This window comes from Chinchilla lanigera, unplaced genomic scaffold (assembly GCF_000276665.1).
Source record: "Chinchilla lanigera isolate Chin_1 unplaced genomic scaffold, ChiLan1.0 scaffold00085, whole genome shotgun sequence".
Classification (NCBI taxonomy): Eukaryota; Metazoa; Chordata; class Mammalia; order Rodentia; family Chinchillidae; genus Chinchilla; species Chinchilla lanigera.
In genome coordinates, this window is record NW_004955486.1 from 1,694,153 (window position 1) to 1,714,780 (window position 20,628).

A 20,628-nucleotide genomic window follows, 5' to 3' on the forward strand; every position below is an offset into this window, starting at 1 on the left:
AACAGCTAAGGTAAGATGTTATTGTTTGACTCTAAGAAACTGTACAACTTTCCTATATGAACGGAGTAACACTGCAAGTTTCCCTGCAATGTAAATCACAATGTGTGGGACAACTCACTGATAGTTTAGGAAGTCAGATCAGTAACAATAAAGCAAGGAGTTAGGCACAGTGGATGGTGCATGCTTGTAATCCCAGCTACTTGGGAGGCTAAAGCAAGAGCATCTTGACTTTAAGGCCAACCTAGGCAACTTGGTAAGAAATTTTAAAAAAAGAAAATGAAAACTAGAAGGACAGGGATTACAGCTCAGTGATAAACATCACGAAAAAGAAGGCCGTTATCACTAATAATAATACTAATAAAGCAAACCCAAAAAATAAATTGTCTGTACAGATGGACCGGATACATGCAAGCCCCCTGTTCCGACAAGCAACTTCAAACAAAAGAGCCGCAGAATACAACCTTTTCATCCGGCCGCACTCAGCCAATGACTAGAGAGCTGGTGGGCAGGAAGAGCTCATGCGCTTTGAAGTTAGGGGCCCAGCTCTGGGCTCTGACTACTGGTCTTCCTAGCTGTGCGACTGGCCTGAATGACTCAAACCCCTCCAGGTATCTATCTCTGCATCTGTAAAAGGGGAAGGAAGTCACCTACTCTGCAGAGTTCGCGTGAGGACTCACGTGACAGTAGGTAAAGCACCTAGCTCATGGAAGGACCCAACGAGATATAGTCGGAATTCCTACTGCTGAACTTTCAGATACATGTTCTTACAAAAGTTTGACTGTCTGGTAGGCTTCCTAAAGGCATTTGGGGAGATCATGATCCCCCCCTAAAAAAAAAAAAACTAAACTGAAGAATTCTGAACAGCACACTGGAATGCCAGGAATACAAAAACAATAATCTCGATAATTCTTTTTTCTTTCTTTGTTTAAATATGAAGTTTCCCCCATCCTTTCTACTTAGTAGCTTATATCTGAAACATAGCTGAGGATATGAAGAACTATAGGATGAAACCGGCACCGGCTCCAAAGGTCTCCCAGATTTTCACTGAAGGGCTTCTTCAGGTCAGACCGAACGCTCCAGTGTTTAGGGCTGTGCTCACTTATGCATAAAACCTCGCAACAGTATGTCATAAAATAACGAGCTACCTCTGTGCCAAGCAATATACCAAAATTATTTTGTCTTTTTCTTAGCTCCACCCAATTAGGTGGACACAGTCTTTCCTTTCTCTTCTTTTTCTGTTTTATAAAAGACAAAAATGAGTTTCAAAAAGGTTAAACAACTTGCTCTAGGACACACAGCAAGAAAGAATAAAGGTTTAGAACCAAGGTCTGTGATTCCCAAAGAATACACTCTTTCCACACGCAGTGCTGCCTCCTGTAATACCAAAGAGGAAAACATAATCTAATCCAAAAAAGTAAAGACTCTGGACATGTACAAGTGTCAGTGAGACCTGAACAGACGAGCATGTGTGCAAGTCAAAACCACTTTCCTTTCACTACAAACCAGAAGGTTATTTTTCTATTCTCCCTCAAACCAGCATCATTTCTTCCTTCCCCAAGTCACTTTACAAATTAAAGCTTACAGGAAGGTTGAGTTTAACCACTTGGTTTAACGCTGTACTTTCTTTCAAGGCAATAGAGACACCTTCTGGCCAATAATGAAACTGCAAGTGTGCAGGAAAAACCTGTCAGTAGACAATGCCCTGTGCTAATAATAAGCCACTGTCTCCCTTTTTAGTGACTCCTTGATCCTTACATGTTCCAAAGCCAATGCAGACTTGGCCCTCTGGCCATGAAAATAAATGTCTCCATGAAGAGGGAGAGGTAGGTCTGGCTCTACTACCTGAAATGAAGTTCAATCTGAATGGACCCTTGGGTGGTGCTGCTATTCTTGGAAGGCTGAAATATACAGCTGAATACATTGGTCAGGCCAGGGCTGGTCTTCTGCCCAGCGTAGCGGGTGTCAAAAGCCATCATGGAATGAGAAACCAAGTTAATGGACTTGGTTTGATTGGAAAAACTTTCGTAGAGCAGTTTACATTTCTTGAAGTCAAATCTAAAGGGAGAAAGCAAAGAAAACGTTAAGCATAATTCTGCTTGACAAAATTATGTAAGTTCGGGACAACAAGAGCAAAATCATCAATATAACTAAGTTGTACGAAGGTGAGGAACTTTTATTCTGAGATCCTGGATTGATTTTGTTAACAGATCGCTCAAAATGGATTTAGTAGCCTTATGTCTTGTATCTTATTTTTCCAATTCCAAAGAGATGATTTTGTTTACAGGACCTTCCTGAGGAATAACAGTATCGTAAATATATTATATTCTTAATTCACTTTCACTCTACTTTCCGATCGTAAATCTAAGAAGGTTACGAATTTACAATAATCCCCCAAGAGATGTCAAACGTCCCTTTAGACCAGTGGCGGCAAATGAAAGGCAGATGTGCCATAGCGGGCTGTTTGTATCACTGAAAGCTCTAAAAGGTTCGCCATCGCTGCTTTAGGCCTTCATCTGTCACCTTCTTGCCTGCCTGGAGGATTCCCTTGCCAGACTTTGCCCAGATTTTTCTGTAAAATCATTAGAGCTTGGGGCTGGGGATTTAGCTCAGCGGCAAAGCGCCTGCCTGGCAAGCGCAACATCGTGAGTTCGGTTCCCAGTACCGGAGAAAAACCAAAAAAACCAAAAAAAAAAAAAAAAAATTAGAGCTTGCTGGGAATGTCCAAAATGCATGATGTTCTTCACATAGGGAAATAATTCAATCGATCCTCCAACAGGAAATGCATTTGAAATCAGTATTTTAGTAAGAGAAGAAAGTTCCAGTGAGAAATTTATAATTATTCAGTATCATTGTGACAATCCATACAGAACTGTTCCGTATTGAGAAAAACGAAGGCACAGCCATGTATCAGAAAAACTTCTGGCTCACAAAAAATCAGTAGGACTCTAGATTCATTACAGCACACACATCAGGCGTGTGACAGGTTCCAGCAGATTTTCAACAAACACAAACTAGAAGACTGTGAGCTTCAGCAAGGACATCTCTAGTCTCGATGTCTTGTTTTCAGCTATGGAACCACTTTTCCGGCCATATAATCTTATGCTAGTTGGAAATTCTACCTGGAAAATAGGCATCTTATAGGGATGTTACAAGATTTAAGAAAAAAAAAAAAGTCCCTCTCAAGTGTGAAAGTAATACACTCCATAGAGTTCTACCCCAGTAATCCAAATGTACACATCCACACTGGCCAAGCCAGAGACTAAGTATAGGACCCGTCATCTAAAAGGAGCAGGTGCCACTCAGCTTCCAGATGCTTCCAAGGAAGGACTGAGACCTAGCACTGCCAAAGCTTCCACCTTTTCAAAGGAAGCTGGAGTTATTTATTATTTTGGTGTGAAATCCCCCAATATTCAAAATATTCACCAATGAGACCCTCATCCATGCTGCCTCCCCCAGAACTATGCAGACACATGTGGCATGGCCCTCCCCAAGTCCTTCATGCTGGAGGGACCAGGATCTAGCTCCACAAGGTGAGCCAGAGCGTTGAATGGCCACTGCAGAACATTCCATGCTTCTCTTTCTCTCTGGCACATTAAAACACCCTGCCAGCTGGACCTGACGGTGGGAGGTGGAGATGGGAAGACCACTTGAGCCCAGCGAGTTTGAGCTCAGCCCAGGCAACACAGGGGGACCCTCTCTCAAAACAAGCAGCAATAACAGACAAAACAGAACAACAAAAATCACCATATTCTGTCACCCAGACTAAACATGCAGAGCAGCCCTGGGCCCACAGTGGCTGCCCAGCTTGAGGGAGAAAAACATCTTCAGTTTAAATCACTGATATTTGGGGCATTAAAGCATAACCTAAACTATTGTGGCTGACAGGGCCTCAAATTTAAACTTTTTTTAAAAGCACTCTAGGGTCTGGGGGCAAAGCTTAGTGGTGAGAGTACGCTTAGCTCAGGAGCACTGTAAAAAAGGAACAAAAAGCACACTGCAGACAAACCAAAAAGCACTCGCAGACCTCATTCTGCTGTGGACCACCACCCTGCATGCTCTACTCTATACTAATGCACATAAGAGCAGTGTCTATGTTACTGTTACTAGGACTGAAATAACATTAAAACCATACCTGGCAAGGGATCCAGCACCTTCTTTTCCTTTTGGGTCTTTAAGCTCCAGGCTTACATTGACCATGTCAATGAGGAAGCACATGCAAGTGTACACCTCTCCACTCAGAACAGTCTGCAAGAGGAAAGCAGTGATCAAGCTAGGGTTGATGATGCCAACCGAAAAACAGACTCACAGGTCAAGAAATCTAATTTGCCTGTGCTTCTGCCTTCTCTGCACAGGTAAACGTGAGGATGATGCACACAGGACAACCACCAGCTAAGACTATGAAAGTTGCTGAAGAACAGGAGGTCTCACTCACATGAATTCTTGGATCCTGTAAATCATAAGGCCGCATGAATTCCTCTATGGGTTCTCCAAGGTTATTCTCCAGCAAGCCTCGGATCAGCTTATATTTGCACAGATCCAAGGAACAGTGGACAGAAGAGAGATTGCCGTGGATAGATATATCTGGAACACTGTGACTTATTTCTCTATGAAAAAGTAAAAGGTCACATTTAGAAGTGAGTCACTAGCTTAACAATGACATAAGGGCTAAAATGTTCTCACTTGCACTATCAACCAAGCAAATTTTTAACTTCTAATGACAACAATTCCATGGATCTCCAAAAAGAGGCAAGGTGGTATATGACTCTCAATCTTCAATTGCATTAAAAAAGCCTTTTCTCCCAAATACACACGTAGAAAATCCTCAAATGAGCTAAATGGGCTGGGCATGTAGCTTGTGCCCGTCTAGCATGCATAAGGCCCTGCTGGGTTCAACCACAAAACAAAACAATTTTTTTTTTACTTTGTCTACAGAGACAAATCTATATACAATAAAGTTTTAAAGACCAATGATGCAATTAACAAAGGAAGACTGGGAGAGGTTATGTCTGTGGGGTGAGAAGCTGACACACACCTTGTGCTCAGTTCACCTTCGAGCTGTGCTAACGGAGTACGATTATCTGCACATACACGCTGATGGGAGTGGGTAAGTTTAGATAAGCAGAGTGGCAAAGCACATTTTTTAAAGCATTACTTGAAAAGAAAACAGAGTGTTCAATTTCTAAATAATGAAGCTCCTCTTAAGACTGTTAAGCCCGTAAAACCAAATATAGCCCATGCCAACCATAACTGAACACCAGCCAGGGAGCCCTTGAATAACAAGTAAGAGTGAAACACAAACAGCCCAGTGAGAAGGGCTAAATTGTACATTCATCCGGCAAGAAACTAACAAGTGACACGGAATGACTGCGCAGACCCAGGAACTGGGAAGGGAGCGGTTAGAGAGAGATCAAAACCACTCTCTGTGCAAGTAACAAGGCTGCTTTCCAAAGTGCCACAAAGGGAAATCCTTCACTGTCACACAGCCACACCTCGTCTTTCCCCGGAGTTAAGAATGTCAAATGTGGCTGATTTCTTCAAAATCAGTGCCTTACACTGAAAGATGTCACACAATGCACTCAGCAGTTCTGGTCCCTGTGCAGGGTCCCTGTGCACACCCTTGTGTGTATATGATAATGCTACAAGCTGAGGCCCCCCTAGAGGACCTCGTTAAATGCACACCTGAGCAACGGCCCTAAGGGTCGCATTTGCTGGTCTCAGATAGCGTCCAGGATGTTCACTTTCAAGACATTTCCCAGGCAGATTCAGAACCACTGGAGCCACTCTCTCAACTATAAAGTAAGTGTTCTGTGAGCCGCCGCCATCCACAAGAGTAACTTAGGGTGAGTTCCTTGTCTTTACAGCTGCTCGACTATTCCATTTCTTTCCCATAACTGTTCAGCAGCAGTTGCCCTTTACATGCCAGCTCTCTCAGACTGCTTATGGGAACGGGAAGGGCAAACTGCCACTGAACAGCTGTGTGAATGAAAAGGAGCTGTCGGGCAGGTCGACCAGGTCGAGCATCTAGTACATTTGGGACACATAATCCAAACGTCCACCTCTTTCAGAATACTCTGAAATGACCACTGAAAGCCACGCTAAATTCATGTCCCTGTTTTGTTTGCAAGGCACTGTTATACAGTCTTCTAACTAAGTTTGTAACACTGAATCAAACACTAAATCAGAATCACTAGTTACCACCCTATGTCCCTCAACGAACTCTAAGCTCCTTGAGAGCAGTCTTCTCCTCCATCCTGGAAGCCTTCATGCCAAGCACACAGGAGGGTTCAATCACTATAAGGTAAACAGGTGAAGAAATAAGTAACTACGCTCTTCCTGACTTACTGTAGTAGCACTGATTTCTAAGGTGCCGTACTCAGGTATTCAGATAAAGTACTCACTTGTCCAAATTTCTTTCCACCTGCAATTTCAGCCTACAAGGTTCAGTTAAGAGGCTTCCTCCCGTCTGTCGCACACAGTAGGAGGGGAAGATCAGATCTCCACTGCTGTCCTCCGAAGCTTTTGAGTACTCTCGTGGGTGTCGCTCTGCAGCGAAGATGTCCATGTCCTGCAGGTCCACGACAATGCAGTCCAGCAGGCAAACGTGGTCTTCTACGAGGACCCAAGGAAAGAGAGAGAGTGAAGAAAAGAGACTCCAAAGGGAGGCAATGAACGGAACTACACAGTCAAAGTAAGGTGACTGTGTCTCTGGAAAATGTTCAGAACTGCCTGCTCCCCTGCTCTCCGTTACGGAAGACCTCCCCGCGCCGAGCTCTGCGTGCTCAACACACCCTGCCACCTCCCACGGCACAGACACACACTGCCACGCGCCCTGCCGACCTCATGCCCGTCCTGACACACTGAGGCTGCAGAGGTTATGATCTCGTGGCAACCCCTCGCTGCAGACAACACGCACCAAAGCTTCGTACCTTTCCCAGCAGCAGAACTGTCAAATACTAGTCTAACCATTTCCACTCCCACTCCTCAAGCCCAAGCGGCCACCAGCAACTGTCCTCCAAGGCACCTGCGTGACTCCACTCTGGCCTCACAGAACACCCGAGTGACCCTTAACAAAAGCAGCAGCCCATTCCTTCCCTTTACACAAGTCAATGGCTATTTTTTTAATCCAAAATTCTTGCAGTAAAATTCCCCCGGATGCAAGACCACGCATAAGCCCAGCTTCCCAGCCTCGCCTCAAGCCACTCTCACCCTTGCTCACAAAACCTCAGGCATCGAATTCTCCCCACAGTCCGAGCTCTTTGCTTCCTGGACAGCCTCACCACTGGCAACGACCTTCTCATCTCAATCTGAATTGAATCCTCTGTGTTCTTTGTTTCCCCCATGAAACTCACGATCACCCACAATATTTATATATCTATTTCATGTCTTTCTCACTAGTCTACAAATATAATCACGGTAGGAAGCGCACACAACAGCATGTTAGTATCCTGGGGAATGAAATACTGTAACACCTGGTATTTAGTTGGAATATAATAAATGTAGTTCTTGCTTGGTTCACTACCCTGATACATATAAGAAACAGATCAAAGTGGAACTAATCTGCTATAAGGGGTAAAGAGAAGGACTAAAGTGGGCTTCGGAGCTCTCCTAGGGTCCTGTCACCGCACCCAAGAACATGCAGGAGCAGTGTGAAAAACACTGCACTCATCCAAGGCAACGTATCACCAATTAAAGAACTACAGAGGGGGCAGCAACAGCAACTCCAAAATCTCTAACCTTCTCTTTTCACTTTAATGTTACATTAAAAGAAAAGAAGAAAGAAATTTTCAGTCCTTTGCCATACTAGTAATGTTCTTTCTTTCTCTGGATACCACTTACAAGAATATGTAAAATGTATGAAAACTAATCAAGCCATATACTTTTCTGTATATTCTATACTTCAATAAAAAATTATTAAAAAAACAGAGTGAGCCAGGCACGGTGGCACACACCTGCAATCCCAGCACTTGGGAAGCTGAGACAGGAGGATTACTATGAGTTTGAGGCCAGCCTGGGCTACTTAGCAAGACCTTCTCTCAAAAAAAAAAAAAAAAAAAAACAAAACATGATCTCATTAGACAACAGAGCCATAAACCATGTTGCTGTCACCTCCGGACTACAGTGTACTACGGGGAGTTCGTTCTTTCCTGCATCTGTCTCACGAAAGGCACTCAGAGCCTCGCCAAATCCAGTCACGCTGGATTAATCTTTGTGGCTCGTCACACTACGCCTCCTAACTCCTTCAAGGCAGTGCCTCACTTGCCTAACACATCCTCAATCCACGACGGAAAACTAGAGAGGCATAACTGGGCCCTTCTTCAGAGTGACTAATTCTTATATTCGGAGTCTTAAGACTTCTACAGCAACATCGAAACCTAATCATTGTTAAAGGAATGCTAAGTCCCTGTTGGCCTCTGAAGGAGCACAATCCCTCTCGGGCTCCTGGAAAGTGAATTTCTCCATCCTCATTATGCAGCAATTTTCTCCTGTGAGTGTGTGTGTGTGTGCATGCACACGCGCGCCTGTGTGTATATGACTTGCTCCTCCGTTACCTGGACTACTGGAACTGTGGCTGACAGGCGGCACGGCTTGCTGCCCTCGCTGCCTGGTGGAGGCACTAGGCACAAACTCGCTCTTCAGGCCGCCCAGGCCCTTTTCAGCAGGGGGCATCATGAACAGCCCCTGGGAATGCGGTCCCTTGGGGTCTTCCGTGCTTGTCGTTTTCCTCACAGTGTGTTTGGGAGTAACCGGTGGGGAGGCCGAAGGCACAGACTCCTGGAAGGAAGAGAATAAAACTTAAATGCGGAAATGAAAGGTGGAGGTGACAGTATCATTACCATTCTGCAAGTCCTGTCCCAATCTCTAGCCTCCTCAAAGACTGTAATTCTTGCGCTTCTCTCAGCCTCCCAAGTCCCATAAAGAAGACAGTAATAGGGTCATGGCACTTCCCACCGTAGGAAGCCTCAGTATTGAGAACTGCACCAGTGTTACAGGAAGACACCACCTTTTGGCTCAACAGCAAATGCCATGAGGCGAAATGCTTCAGGTGGTCAAGTTCAACAAAAGCAAATCTGTCAGCTACATGATATAGTGTTGCTTTCAGGCGAGGGGAGCTGATTGCTACAAGGAAACATACATAATGCCAATATGAGGCCAGTGGGATTGGGCCATGGCAGTGTGTCTAGACTTTCTACAAGTCTCCCCACGCAGGTTTACATTTCTGTAAGTAACTATGGAAATAAAAATAAAACAGCCAAGCATGGTGGTACAATGCCTGCAATCCTCGTCAGTACTCAGGAAGCTGATTCAGAAAGATCGCTTTCAAGTTCAAGGCCAGCTTGGGCTACACAGTGAGTTCAAGACCAGCCTGAACTGCATAGCGAGACCCTGTCTCAAGTACCACCACCCACTAAATGGAATACAAAAAAGGTCAGCCATTCCCATTGCCTTTGGCTATAAATTAAGAAAGGCTAATACAAATAGGTACTGTGATTCTACTGAAAAGGCTATACTCTTTTCTTATATACTTAGTGGTTTTAGTTCACTGCTAACAGGGAAAAAAATCTATTGCACAGAATGAGATAGAAGTTGGCTCTACAACTTCCCTGCGTTCCTCACGCCAGCCTCAGAGCTCCCTCTCTGGTGGCTTCTGCAACACTGACCTGCTCCTGCCCAGCCACTGTCCCTGCAGACTGGGAGGACAGGAAGAGGGAGTCTGCCTCTGGGGCTACTTGCGGTGTTTACTGCTCTGTCTCACAGTTACCTTGAGTAGTAATTACAAGTAACGCTAAAGAAACCATTTCTTACTTCCTACAATTTTTTTTTTTGGCAAGGCAGATTACTAGGAAAACACTATTATTTAGTACGTCAACATTAAAACCTTCCCTCTTGTTTAATTCATTTAAACTCTGAAGAATGTTTGTTGCTCTTTCATTTGATTTATCTCCACATCCTTTCTGTAGCTGGTTTAAATAAATCACTGGCTTGAAGAGATTAGCCCAAAGCCTTTGAAAGACAGATTTAGAAATTATGGTTTAAGCACAAGCTATGATTAAGAAAAATAAAAGGCAAGCATACACAAAAAATTCAAACCTAGATTGATTAAGACCTGGATTTATGTAAAACAATTCCAAACATACAGGAGTCATGAAAGCTGAGGGAAAATAACCTGTCTGCAAGGGCTGAGGTGAGGAGCACTTCCTGTTCTTAACTACTGGAACGTGTATTACACAAACCTCACATGTGCGAGTGCGACCTAAAGTGACCACAGATGAAGAAGGTTATGATTTGTTTACAAAGACTCTGATCAGTTAAGTTTGACTGTATATGTGGAGAGGTACACTGCACAAATAAGTTCGGCTAGTTACAAATATCTGATCAAATGACACACTCCAAACGCCCTTATGGAATTCTACAGAACAACCCTGGTATGTAACAACAGTCTTTCTAGGATTCCAGGACGTAAGACAATTAAGGAAGTACTACCAGGGCTTTAAAAAAGGAAAAGAAAAGAAATTCTTTTTAACGGGCCTTTAAAAGAACTTTTTTATATAGGAAAGAATTCACAAAAAATAAAACAGCAAAAAAATTAAAATAAGCAGGCTTCTCCGAACAATAAAATATTATAAATGGTTAATTTTTTCATTTTCTTGTTTAAATATAAATTGACTGCTGAATCCCATAAGGTTTTCCAGAATAACCAGGAGACAAAAGAACAACAACAACAATATGTAATACCTTGAAGAAAAAGTGATCCTTGTATGCACTGCCACTTAAAATCAAATCCTCAAAAACAAATACAGGGAAATGTTTTCATTAAAATATTACAAACTATGTCTTATAACTTGGCTTAACAAAATAGAAATCTCTTTGCACATATGACTAAATATCTTGGCAATTCTTTCAAGGCTAACTTCAAAGTATGCTCCGTCTGTCTCAAAATAAAGGTTTATCACAAACAAAATTATTATGATTTGAAAGCTAGAACTTTCATTTATACCCCCCAGACCTCGAGAAGGGAGATGCTAGAAATTCGGTCCAATCACCAACAGCCAATGACTTCCTTTATCATGCCTACATAATGGAGCCTCCACTAAAAACAATAAATGCCTGGGTTTAGGAGGCTATAAATTGAATAGATATTCATGCCAGGAGAACAGCACACTCCAATTCATGGGTACAGAAGCTTCTGTGTTCAGGGCCTTGCTAGACCTTGCCCTACGCACCTACTTATCCAGCTCTTTATTGGTATCATTTGTTAAATCCTCTATAATGAACTGGTATACGTGTCTCCCCTGAGCTCTGTGAGCCATTACAGCCAATTATCGAGCCTGAGGAAGGGGTAGTGAGAACCCCTAATTCACAGCTCCTTGGTCAGAAGTACAAAAGGCCTGGGCTTGTGACTGGTGCATACAGTGAAGACAGTCTTGTGGGAGACCAAAGAGTCTCAGTGGGGTCTGCAGTGCCATCGATAGGGAGCTGACATATAACTGGTGGGGGGAAATGCACACGGGTGGTGTCACCAGCGTTGTGAATGCAGGCAACAGGCTTGCTTTCTGTATGTAAAGAACTTAGTACCAACTTATGTGTAACAGTCATTCAACAAATATCAGCTATTTATCTTTATTTCTGTCAGTCTTACAGTCAAGTCTTACATACATCTCAAAGGCAATCTCTCTCATGTTATTAGCCATTCGACTAGAAACAGGCACACTTCAGTAAGTGCTTCCCTGGCATGCTATAATTAGTTTGCACTCAATAAGCACAGACTAAAAAGCTGTTCTGGAAAGCAGCAAGGAATGATTAAAAAAAAAAAAAAAAAAAAAATACCAAGAGTGACACCTGCTGTTGCAGAAATGTCACCTGGTCTGCACAATGCAAAACGGGTGAAGAGGGCTCATCAAACATCTCCAAAAGTTCTCCCAACTTTGTGATTTGCAGTTTCCGTTTTTATTGTTTATCCTCAAAGAGTTCTAGTTTGCCCTAATGTGAAATGAAAAGGACAGCAATCCTTCTCCTGATTACTTCCAAACATTATTGTAAGAAGTGCCAAAGTATTCTTCAAGCAACACATCCTGCAAACGTTAGAGCAGTTACGGATCATCTTACGGAAGCATATGAATTCTTCAATCAGGGATCAAGTACCAGCCCAGCTGAAAAGGGAATGGCCAGTGACTGCTCACCTTATCTTGTAAAGAAAAGGTTCCAGGAAAACCGGCAAAGAGAAACTTGTTCTTGACTTTCAACTTCCCCAGATTTGCTACGATCAGGTTATTTGATCTCGAGCTTTCTGGGATCAGAAGAACAGGAGCACCAGCCTCAATATCCAGGAGAACCCGTGAACAGCGCTGAGCTTGATCTCTAACCTGAAAGAGGAAGGAAAACTACTTAATAGCTCCGTTATCTCATGAATTTTACCACCAAATAAGCTCAGGTTCCCGAAAGTTTCATGAATGTATTTATTGACTTATTTATTTAGAATTTTTGAGACAGGGTCTCATTATGTAGCCCAAACTGGCCTTGAACTTGCAGCGATCCTTCTACCTCAGCCTCCAAAGTGCTGGAACTACAGGTGTGCACCACCACACACAGCTCATGAATTGGCAGAACAACTAAAAGTCACACAGAGCATACTCTATGACGGCCACAGAGTTCAGTTAGAAATCAGTAACAAGGCGAGGGTGGAAAATCCCCCAATCCTTGAAAATTAAACTACACACTTCTAAATAACCTATGGATCAAAAAAGAAACCACAAGGAGCTGGGGATTTAGCTCAGCGGCAAAAGCACCTGCCTGGCAAGTGCAAGGTCGTGAGTTCGGTTCCCGGTACCAGAGAAAAACCAAAAAAAAAAAACCAAAAACAAAAAAAGAAACCACAAAGGAAATAGAAAAATATCTGCACCGAAGTGATAAACCAACATATTAAAACTCATTCACACGGGGCTGGGTGTGGTGGTGCTACCTATAATCCCAGCACTCAGGGGGCAGTGCTGGGCAGGAGGATTTCCGTGAGTTCGAGGCAGCCTGGGTTAACGTAGTGAGTTCAAGGCCAGCCTGGACTACATTGTGAGACACTGTCTCAAAAAAAATAAATAAATAAAAATAAAGAAAGAAAAGGAAAAGGAAAAGGGAACCTCTGAACATTAGAAACCTACCAAGAGCTGATGGCATTGTAACTGTGAATGCCTAAATACTTTCCCTACAAAGCAAGGAAATCCCGTCTCACCACTTCTATTCAACACTGTACCATTTTAAAAGGCAACAATAAGAAAAAGAACATTAGTTGGGAATGAAAAAGTAAAACTCTTGTTTGCAGACAACCTAATCATCAACGTAGAAAGGCTTAAAGAATTTAGAGGAACTAGAATAAGAAAATTTAGCAAGGCTGCAAGGTACAAAGTCAATAGATCAATACACAAAAGTTAATAGTATTTCTCAACCTTCAACAAACAATTGAACACTGGTATTCTTAAATTTCTATCCTGTGCAATAACATCAAAAATTGGTAACAGGGGCTGGGGATTTAGATCAGTGGCAAAGCGCCTGCCTGGCAAGCGCAAGGTTGTGAGTTCGGTTCCTGGTACCAGAGAAAAACCAAAAAAAAAAAAAAAAGGTAACATACAGCAGAGCATGGTGGCACATGCCTGTAATCCCAGCACTAGGGAGGCTGAGGCAAGAATATTACCATGAGTTTGAGGCCAGCCTAGGTAACATAATGAGTTCAAGGCCAGCCTAAACTATGTAGCAAAACCCTGCCTCAGAAAAAAAAAAAAAAACTGGTATTATCTAGGGATAAATTTAATTAAACATGTGTAAGACTGGCACAACCAATAATACAAAACATTTCTAAAATTAAAATTAAATAGAGTGATACCTTGCTCAAGGAGCCAAAATCTCAGTATTATTAGGATGTCATTTTGTCTCCACAAAATGATCGACAGATCCAAACAAAATTACTACAAAATTTCACATATGACTAAATTTATATGGAAACGCAGAGAATGAACCAAATAAATAATTTTGAAGACAGTTTCTTACATTAAACATACCATCATCACAAGACTCAGCAATTCCTCTCCTAGACACTTACTCAGGGGAAACAAACTCACAGAGCCACACAAAGGCTGCAGTGTGCATGTTCACAGTGGTTTTATTTTTAACAGCCAAAAACTGGGAACCGCCCAGCTGTTCTCAACAGGGCCAGTCAGACAGTGGAATACTACCCAGCAATAAAAAGAAACGAGCGGCTGCAGCTCGGAACAACATGGACGGATCTCAAAGGCATCTTGCTAAGTGAAAGAAGCCAGACACAAAAGGCTGCACACTGTGCTACTTCACTTACACAGGACTCTTTCTAAAAGGCAAAATCATTGTGAGAGAGCAGACCAGGCCTTCCAGAAGGCAGTGGTTAAGACAGGAGGACGCTTCCTTGGACTTTAATTCATTTTGACTGCAGTTGTGATTTACAAAACTGCACACACCTGTCAAAACTCATTGACTTGTACACTTTAAGCTGGTTAAGCTTCTTTTATGTAAATTCATCACGATAAAGCTGGCAAAAGTATAAAGTATTAATAAAATATTACATATTTACTGAAACCATTATTTAATGACATGGAAATTGTTTCTTATATTGAACAGTGGTAAAAATATATATTACAAAGTAGGAACAAGACAGATACTATAATTTTCTACCTTTTGTTTACCTATATTTTTAATTTCCTATTTAAAAAGTATTATCTTAATTGGCAGGTGAAAATTATATTTAAATTTGTATTACATTTTAAAAAGAGAAAGCTGAGCCGGGCATGGTGGCACATGCCTGTAATCCCAGCACTTGGGAGGCTGAGGCAGGAGGATCACTGTGAGTTCGAGGTCAGCCTCAGCTACAAAGTGAGTTCAAGGCCAGCCTGAAGTGCACAGTGAAACCCTGTCTTAAAACAACAAAAATAAATAAATAAAAAATAAAAAGAGAAAGCTATAAATCCACAAAATATTTTTGAGAGGTCAAGTACATAAGTCAGAAAAATTTACAAACAATAAATACTGTTTTCATTTCCTAACTATATGTGACTCTTCATTATAAAACCCTGTCTACTGCCTTTGTTTTCCAGTGTATTTTAGCATTATAAATTAATTCATATTCACTGTCAAAAATTTAGAAGAAAAGAGCAAAGAAGAAAACTGAAATCACCCCTAATCTCACCTCCAGAGATAAATCCTGGTGCCACCGTTCCAAGTCAGCATAGGAATTAAGGAACTTTGATGCCTGACTACCTATAAGGGGCAAAACCTGAACTCCAGATTGTTTCCCATTCCTAAATTGCAGTATCACTTCTTAGCACCATCAAACACCTGCACTTCCTGCCAAAAGCATATACCTGTAATCCCAGCACAGAAGAAGGCTGAGGAAGGATGATTACAAGTTCAAGTCCCATCTGGACAACTTAGTAAGACCTTGATTCAAATTAAATAAATAAAAAGGGCTGGGGTTGTAGCTCAGTGTGAAGGTCCTGAGCTCAATCCTTAGTACTTCAAAAATATCTGTACTTACATGTTGTTTAGTGAATAGAGAAATTCAACAAATATAAAAGATAGAAGATAGAGAAAAATTGTATTTCTCAAGTAAAATATAAAGGAAGTAACTTATATTTAGCCAAATCACATCTGGAACAATTTACATTTTTAAAATTTCAAATGTCAAAATTAAAAAGAAATTTAAAATCACATTGGTTCATTATTTACAGACATCAGCAAATACAGAATAAAAATCCTGCTGCTGGGGCTGGGGATTTAGCTCAGCAGCACAGTGCCTGCCTGGCAAGCGCAAGGTCATGAGTTTGATTCCCGGTACCAGAAGAAAAACAAAAAAACAAAAACAAAAAAAGTCCTGCTATTAGAGACGGGAGTGTAGTTCAGGAACAGAGCACACACTCAGCATGCCAAGGCCCTGAATTCAAACCCCAGCACAAAAAAAAAAGTACGCAGTGAAATCAAATACATCTGTCACCAATTCAATATTAGAAGAAAAGGAATTTAAAGTTCAACAAAATAACCTCTAAATCTTACCAAATGAAAGTAGGTCTTTAGCTCTCTCTGTAAATCTAAGTAATTCAAACAGCCGGATTAAAGATTCATGAGATCAGCTTTTCTCAAAGCCCACAACTTTGACAATGTTCAAGACAGAAAGACACTCCTTTGATCTTCTCCTTGTCTTATTTAAGGGGATAAAGTAAAATGTACCCCAGGAGGTTACGCCCAACTACTCAGCAAAGCACAAGTGTCTCATTTCTTAACCCACAGTAAGATTTACTGCCATTTAAACCATACATATAAAAGTAATTGCTTTAAATATGCACAATTCTAACCAACAACATTTAGCAGAGTTGTACTAAAAGTAACAAAAAGTATACATAGCTTTCATCAAAAAAATATCATTTATAGGAATTAATCCATAAAAATACTTCAAAAGTTAAAAAGCAATCCTGGAAATAAGAATAAAAAAGACAATCATGGAAGCATTCCTCATAGAATGAAACAGTTGAAACAATTTTTAAATATTAAAAAATAGGGAAACAGGGGCTGGGATGTAGCTCAGGGGTACAACACTCGCCTTGCATGCATGTAAGGCCCTCAGGTCAATCCCAGCAATGCAAACAAAAAAAAAGGAAATGGTTAAATAAACTAACTTGATGGATTATATAGTTATTACATAGGGTAACTATGAAAAATACAAAAGATGGAAAAAGGACATAAAAAAGTTAAGAAGCCAGATTCTAAAAACATATGCATAAAATTAACATACTTTTCTGTATGCTACTCAAATTGATGTTTTCTTTAAAAGTGTATGTAAACCATAAACGTAATATTTTACATCTCGTAACTGGCCCAAAATGAAGGTATAATAATATAAGTATTGGCAAGGATATGAATTAAAAAGAACTTTTATGCATTGCTGATGGGAAAATATTAATTGGCACAGCCAATCTGGCAAACAGCACAGAATTATCTTTGCAAAATAAACATGCACATGCTCTATGGCCAGCAATTCCACTCCTCGGTATCTCAGAGCAACTCCTATAAATGTTCATCACAAGACACTGTACACAACAGCAAAAAACTGTATGCTCACAGCAAAAAAGGATAAATGCCCTGTACTATACACATGATGAAACACAATAGTCAAAATAAATGAAATGCAAATATACGTATCGAATTTCCTCCATGCACTAAAAGAACAAGACCAAGTCACAGAACATTAAATACAGTTTAATATCATTTTTGTGGAGCTCAGAACAAACAAATTTTTAAGGGTGTAATAGACCCTTAAAGATAAGAGTGGTTAGCAGAGCGGCTGATCAGAAACGAGATGGGGAAAGAACACCGCCCAAGGGGCTGGGGATTTAGCTCAGCAGCACAGCACCTGCCTGGCAAGCGCAAGGTCGTGAGTTCAATTCCCGGTACCGGAAAAAAAAAAACAAAAAAAAAAAGAGAACACTGCTTTACATGTTCTTTGTAATGTCTTGATTCCACAGTGCCCGCCCACCCTGCAAGGGCTGGCCTGGGCATCAGCCATACCACTGCGTCCCTTGATTCTCAGTCCTTAGGTCTCTGGCAGAATGACTCCACCAGCTTTCCTGGTTCTCTAGCTCGCAGAAATCATGCAGTTTCTCAAACTTCACAACTGCATGAGCCAACTCCCATAATAAATAGCCCCTTTTATATCGAAAATAATGTCTTAGTTCTGTTTCACAGTGCATTCATATTCACTTTATCACTAACTTCTAACCATGCTATAGGTAATCTTTTATATGAGTCAAATACTAAAACTTTTTTTAAAGATTATGTATCTATTGCTTATAACCAGGGAAAAATTTACAGTAAAAAAAAAAAATGGAAACTAATTAAAACATACCTATAGTGCTAAGAGATTGGTAAAATGTATGATTCCTTTTTCTAGACTTTCCATAATTTGATTGTGCTTTTATTTTTTTTTTTTAATATAGTCTCTGGAAGATATACAAGAAATTAGTATCTTTGTCTCCCTCCAGGGAAGGAAACTGGAAGCAGGCACTGGTGCAGGAAAAGTAATAAAGAAACTTTTCTCAAAATGCCTTGTTTTTACTTTAATTGTATACCAAATCAATACACTCATATAACACTCAAAAGATTTTCATTTGAATTTAAAATGTAAATTTTTTTAAAAGTCGTATCAAGACAGAATCTATTTCTTAAATATAACCTTTCACCTAATGAAGTTTCTTTTAAAAAAGAAAACAAGTTTTTGCAAATAGCTATATTATTGTTTTCGGTGGTTCCAAACTGTACCGATACACCATGGGAGGCTACAGCAATTCATGGGGCACTGCCAGGACATTCTAAACTTTCAGGAAAAGTTTTACTGGACAGTACACAAGCTACTAGCTTGAGATATCACATTCAACATCAGATCATGCTATACTCCTTTCAAAGAGGTCTCATTGGGGCTGGGGATTTAGCTCAGCGGCACAGAGCCTGCCTGGCAAGTGCAAGGCCGTGAGTTCGATCCCTGGTACCGGAAAACAAAACAAAACAAAAAAAAGAATCAAAGCAGTCTCATCTTTGCAAAACTGGGTCTTTACCAGCTGCTATGATAAAAAGCAAGTACCAGTGAGAAAATAAAAGCAGAATAGAAAAGGAAGTTGGGGTATCCTGCCTGATTCCAAGTTTGAAAATATGTACAGTATCCAAGAGGTACATCCTACTAGTATGAAATTGTGGTTGTTTAAGAATGAGATAAAAGAAAGTAAAAACAATTAAGATGTGGCATGTATTAAATCCTCACAATGAATGTAATCATTCTGTACTCCAAACATGTACTGATAAACATTTTTTTTCATTTTTTAAAAAAAGTAAGATAAAGCCAGATGTGGTGGCACATGCCAGTAATCCCAGCACTCAGGAGGCTGAAACAGCAGGATCACCACCAAGTTCAAAGCCAGGCTGGGCTAGATAGTGAGGCCAAGGCCAATCTTAACTACAAAGCAAGATGCTCTCTCTAAAAAAAAGAAAAGAATAAGGTAAAAGTACTGGTCTTTCAGGCTGGGACTACAGCTCAGTGGTACATCTGTCTACTATGCATCAGGCCCTGGGTTTGATTCCCAGCACCAAACACAAAAATTACAAATAAAGGCCAGGGATATAACAACAGCACTGAGCCTGCCTGCCAAGCACAAGGTTGTAAGTTTGATTCCTGGTATCAAAAAGAAAAAATTAAAAATAAATAAATACATGTGATTCTTTCAATTTATGTTACTTTTCAAACAACTATGAAAGCTGTTGGATATATATATTAACTTCTTTAGATTTAATTCCTTTGTAAATGGAAACACCTTTACATACCATGAAAAACGACCAAGGACTAAGGCGTTACAGGTGCAACTGCAAGGTCTGCAAACTTTCATGCATTTGCAAAAGAAACAAAAACAAACCTAGCACTAAGACCCTGAAGGGCCCAGAAGTCTTACGTGTCCTTTGTACATTCCCAGCATCTTTTTTAACAGAAAGCTGAAGCTAAACTTTAAACAGAATTAAAGCGTGCTATAATAACTACGGAAGAAAGCTCTCCAACCACTAACCTGCTCCGAGGACACACAGTAAGTATAACTAACCTTTAATTTTTACACTGAAATTTGCCAGATGTACTCTGGGGGTTTAAAAGTTCTACTGATAAACCAAATCGAAAAAGCAACTTGGAGAGCCGGGCATGGTGGCGCACACCTGTAATCCCAGCATTCAGGAGGCTGAGGCAGGAGGATCATTGTGAGTTCGAGACCAGTCTGGGCTACAGAGTGAGCTCAAAGCCAGCCTGAACGGCATAGCGAGACCCTTTCTCAAAAAGACCAAAAGAAAGAAAACGCAACTTGGAGAAAGGAGGCTACTCACAGTCTGGCCCTCGATAGCAGCTCGCTGGCGCCCCAGGACGTCCTGCAGCTGAGTGAAGTGCTGAATGAAGGCCACCACCTCGGCCTGGAAGCGCTGCGTGTGCACGTACTGCACGGAGGCCATCTGCAGGCTCACCCGCATGTCGTACTCCCTCCGGAGCAGAGGGTCGGGCTGCCCATATCTAGGATGAGGACAAAGATGTGACTAAGACCACAGCAAGACACAGTTAGAGCCGCCCTAGAAAAGAGCTGCAAATCTCAGCACTCAGGAGGCTGAGGCAGGAGGACTGCCATGAGTTCAAGGCCAGCCTGCACTACACAGTCAGTTCAAGGCCAAGCTGAACTACATATGGAGATCCTGTCTCAAAAAAAAAAAAAAACAGCTTCAATATAAAAATAAAAACCTTCACAAATGAATCCCTTCTCGAGCAACTTGATACCCAGAGCTGCACGCAGTGGGCGGCTCCACGCCCAGAGCTCACCCAGAAGCCACCCATGGCTCTGACCTTGCCCCCACCTCTCTTCCCTGTCTTCACGGAAAGGGAGTATTCCTGCATGGCTGCCCCTGCCAAAGACTGTGACAATATGGACTTGAAAGATAGAAATAAAGTCCACCAACTAGTGGGTAAAGAAAATCAGGCCTCATAACCAGTGTTTCTGGGGAAAACTGTCTTGTGGAGACAGAAGTCTTCTCTTTACTTCAGTAAAA

General features: G+C 41.4%; 1 protein-coding gene across 6 annotated transcripts in view; it reads right to left on the reverse strand.

The window, feature by feature from the left end:
- The window catches only part of Vps13d (vacuolar protein sorting 13 homolog D (S. cerevisiae)), a 256,478-nt gene that overhangs the window by 178,523 nt on the left and 57,327 nt on the right, over positions 1-20,628 (reverse strand). For all 6 annotated transcript variants that reach the window (XM_005403951.2, XM_005403955.2, XM_005403954.2 and 3 more), the window contains exons 24-30: positions 19,921-20,101; positions 12,180-12,362; positions 8,550-8,772; positions 6,399-6,609; positions 4,433-4,604; positions 4,133-4,245; positions 1,843-2,055 (exon numbers count right to left, since the gene is read on the reverse strand). In XM_005403951.2, the coding sequence (XP_005404008.1) occupies positions 1,843-2,055; positions 4,133-4,245; positions 4,433-4,604; positions 6,399-6,609; positions 8,550-8,772; positions 12,180-12,362; positions 19,921-20,101 (1,296 nt within the window). The remainder of the gene's footprint in view (positions 1-1,842; positions 2,056-4,132; positions 4,246-4,432; positions 4,605-6,398; positions 6,610-8,549; positions 8,773-12,179; positions 12,363-19,920; positions 20,102-20,628) is intronic.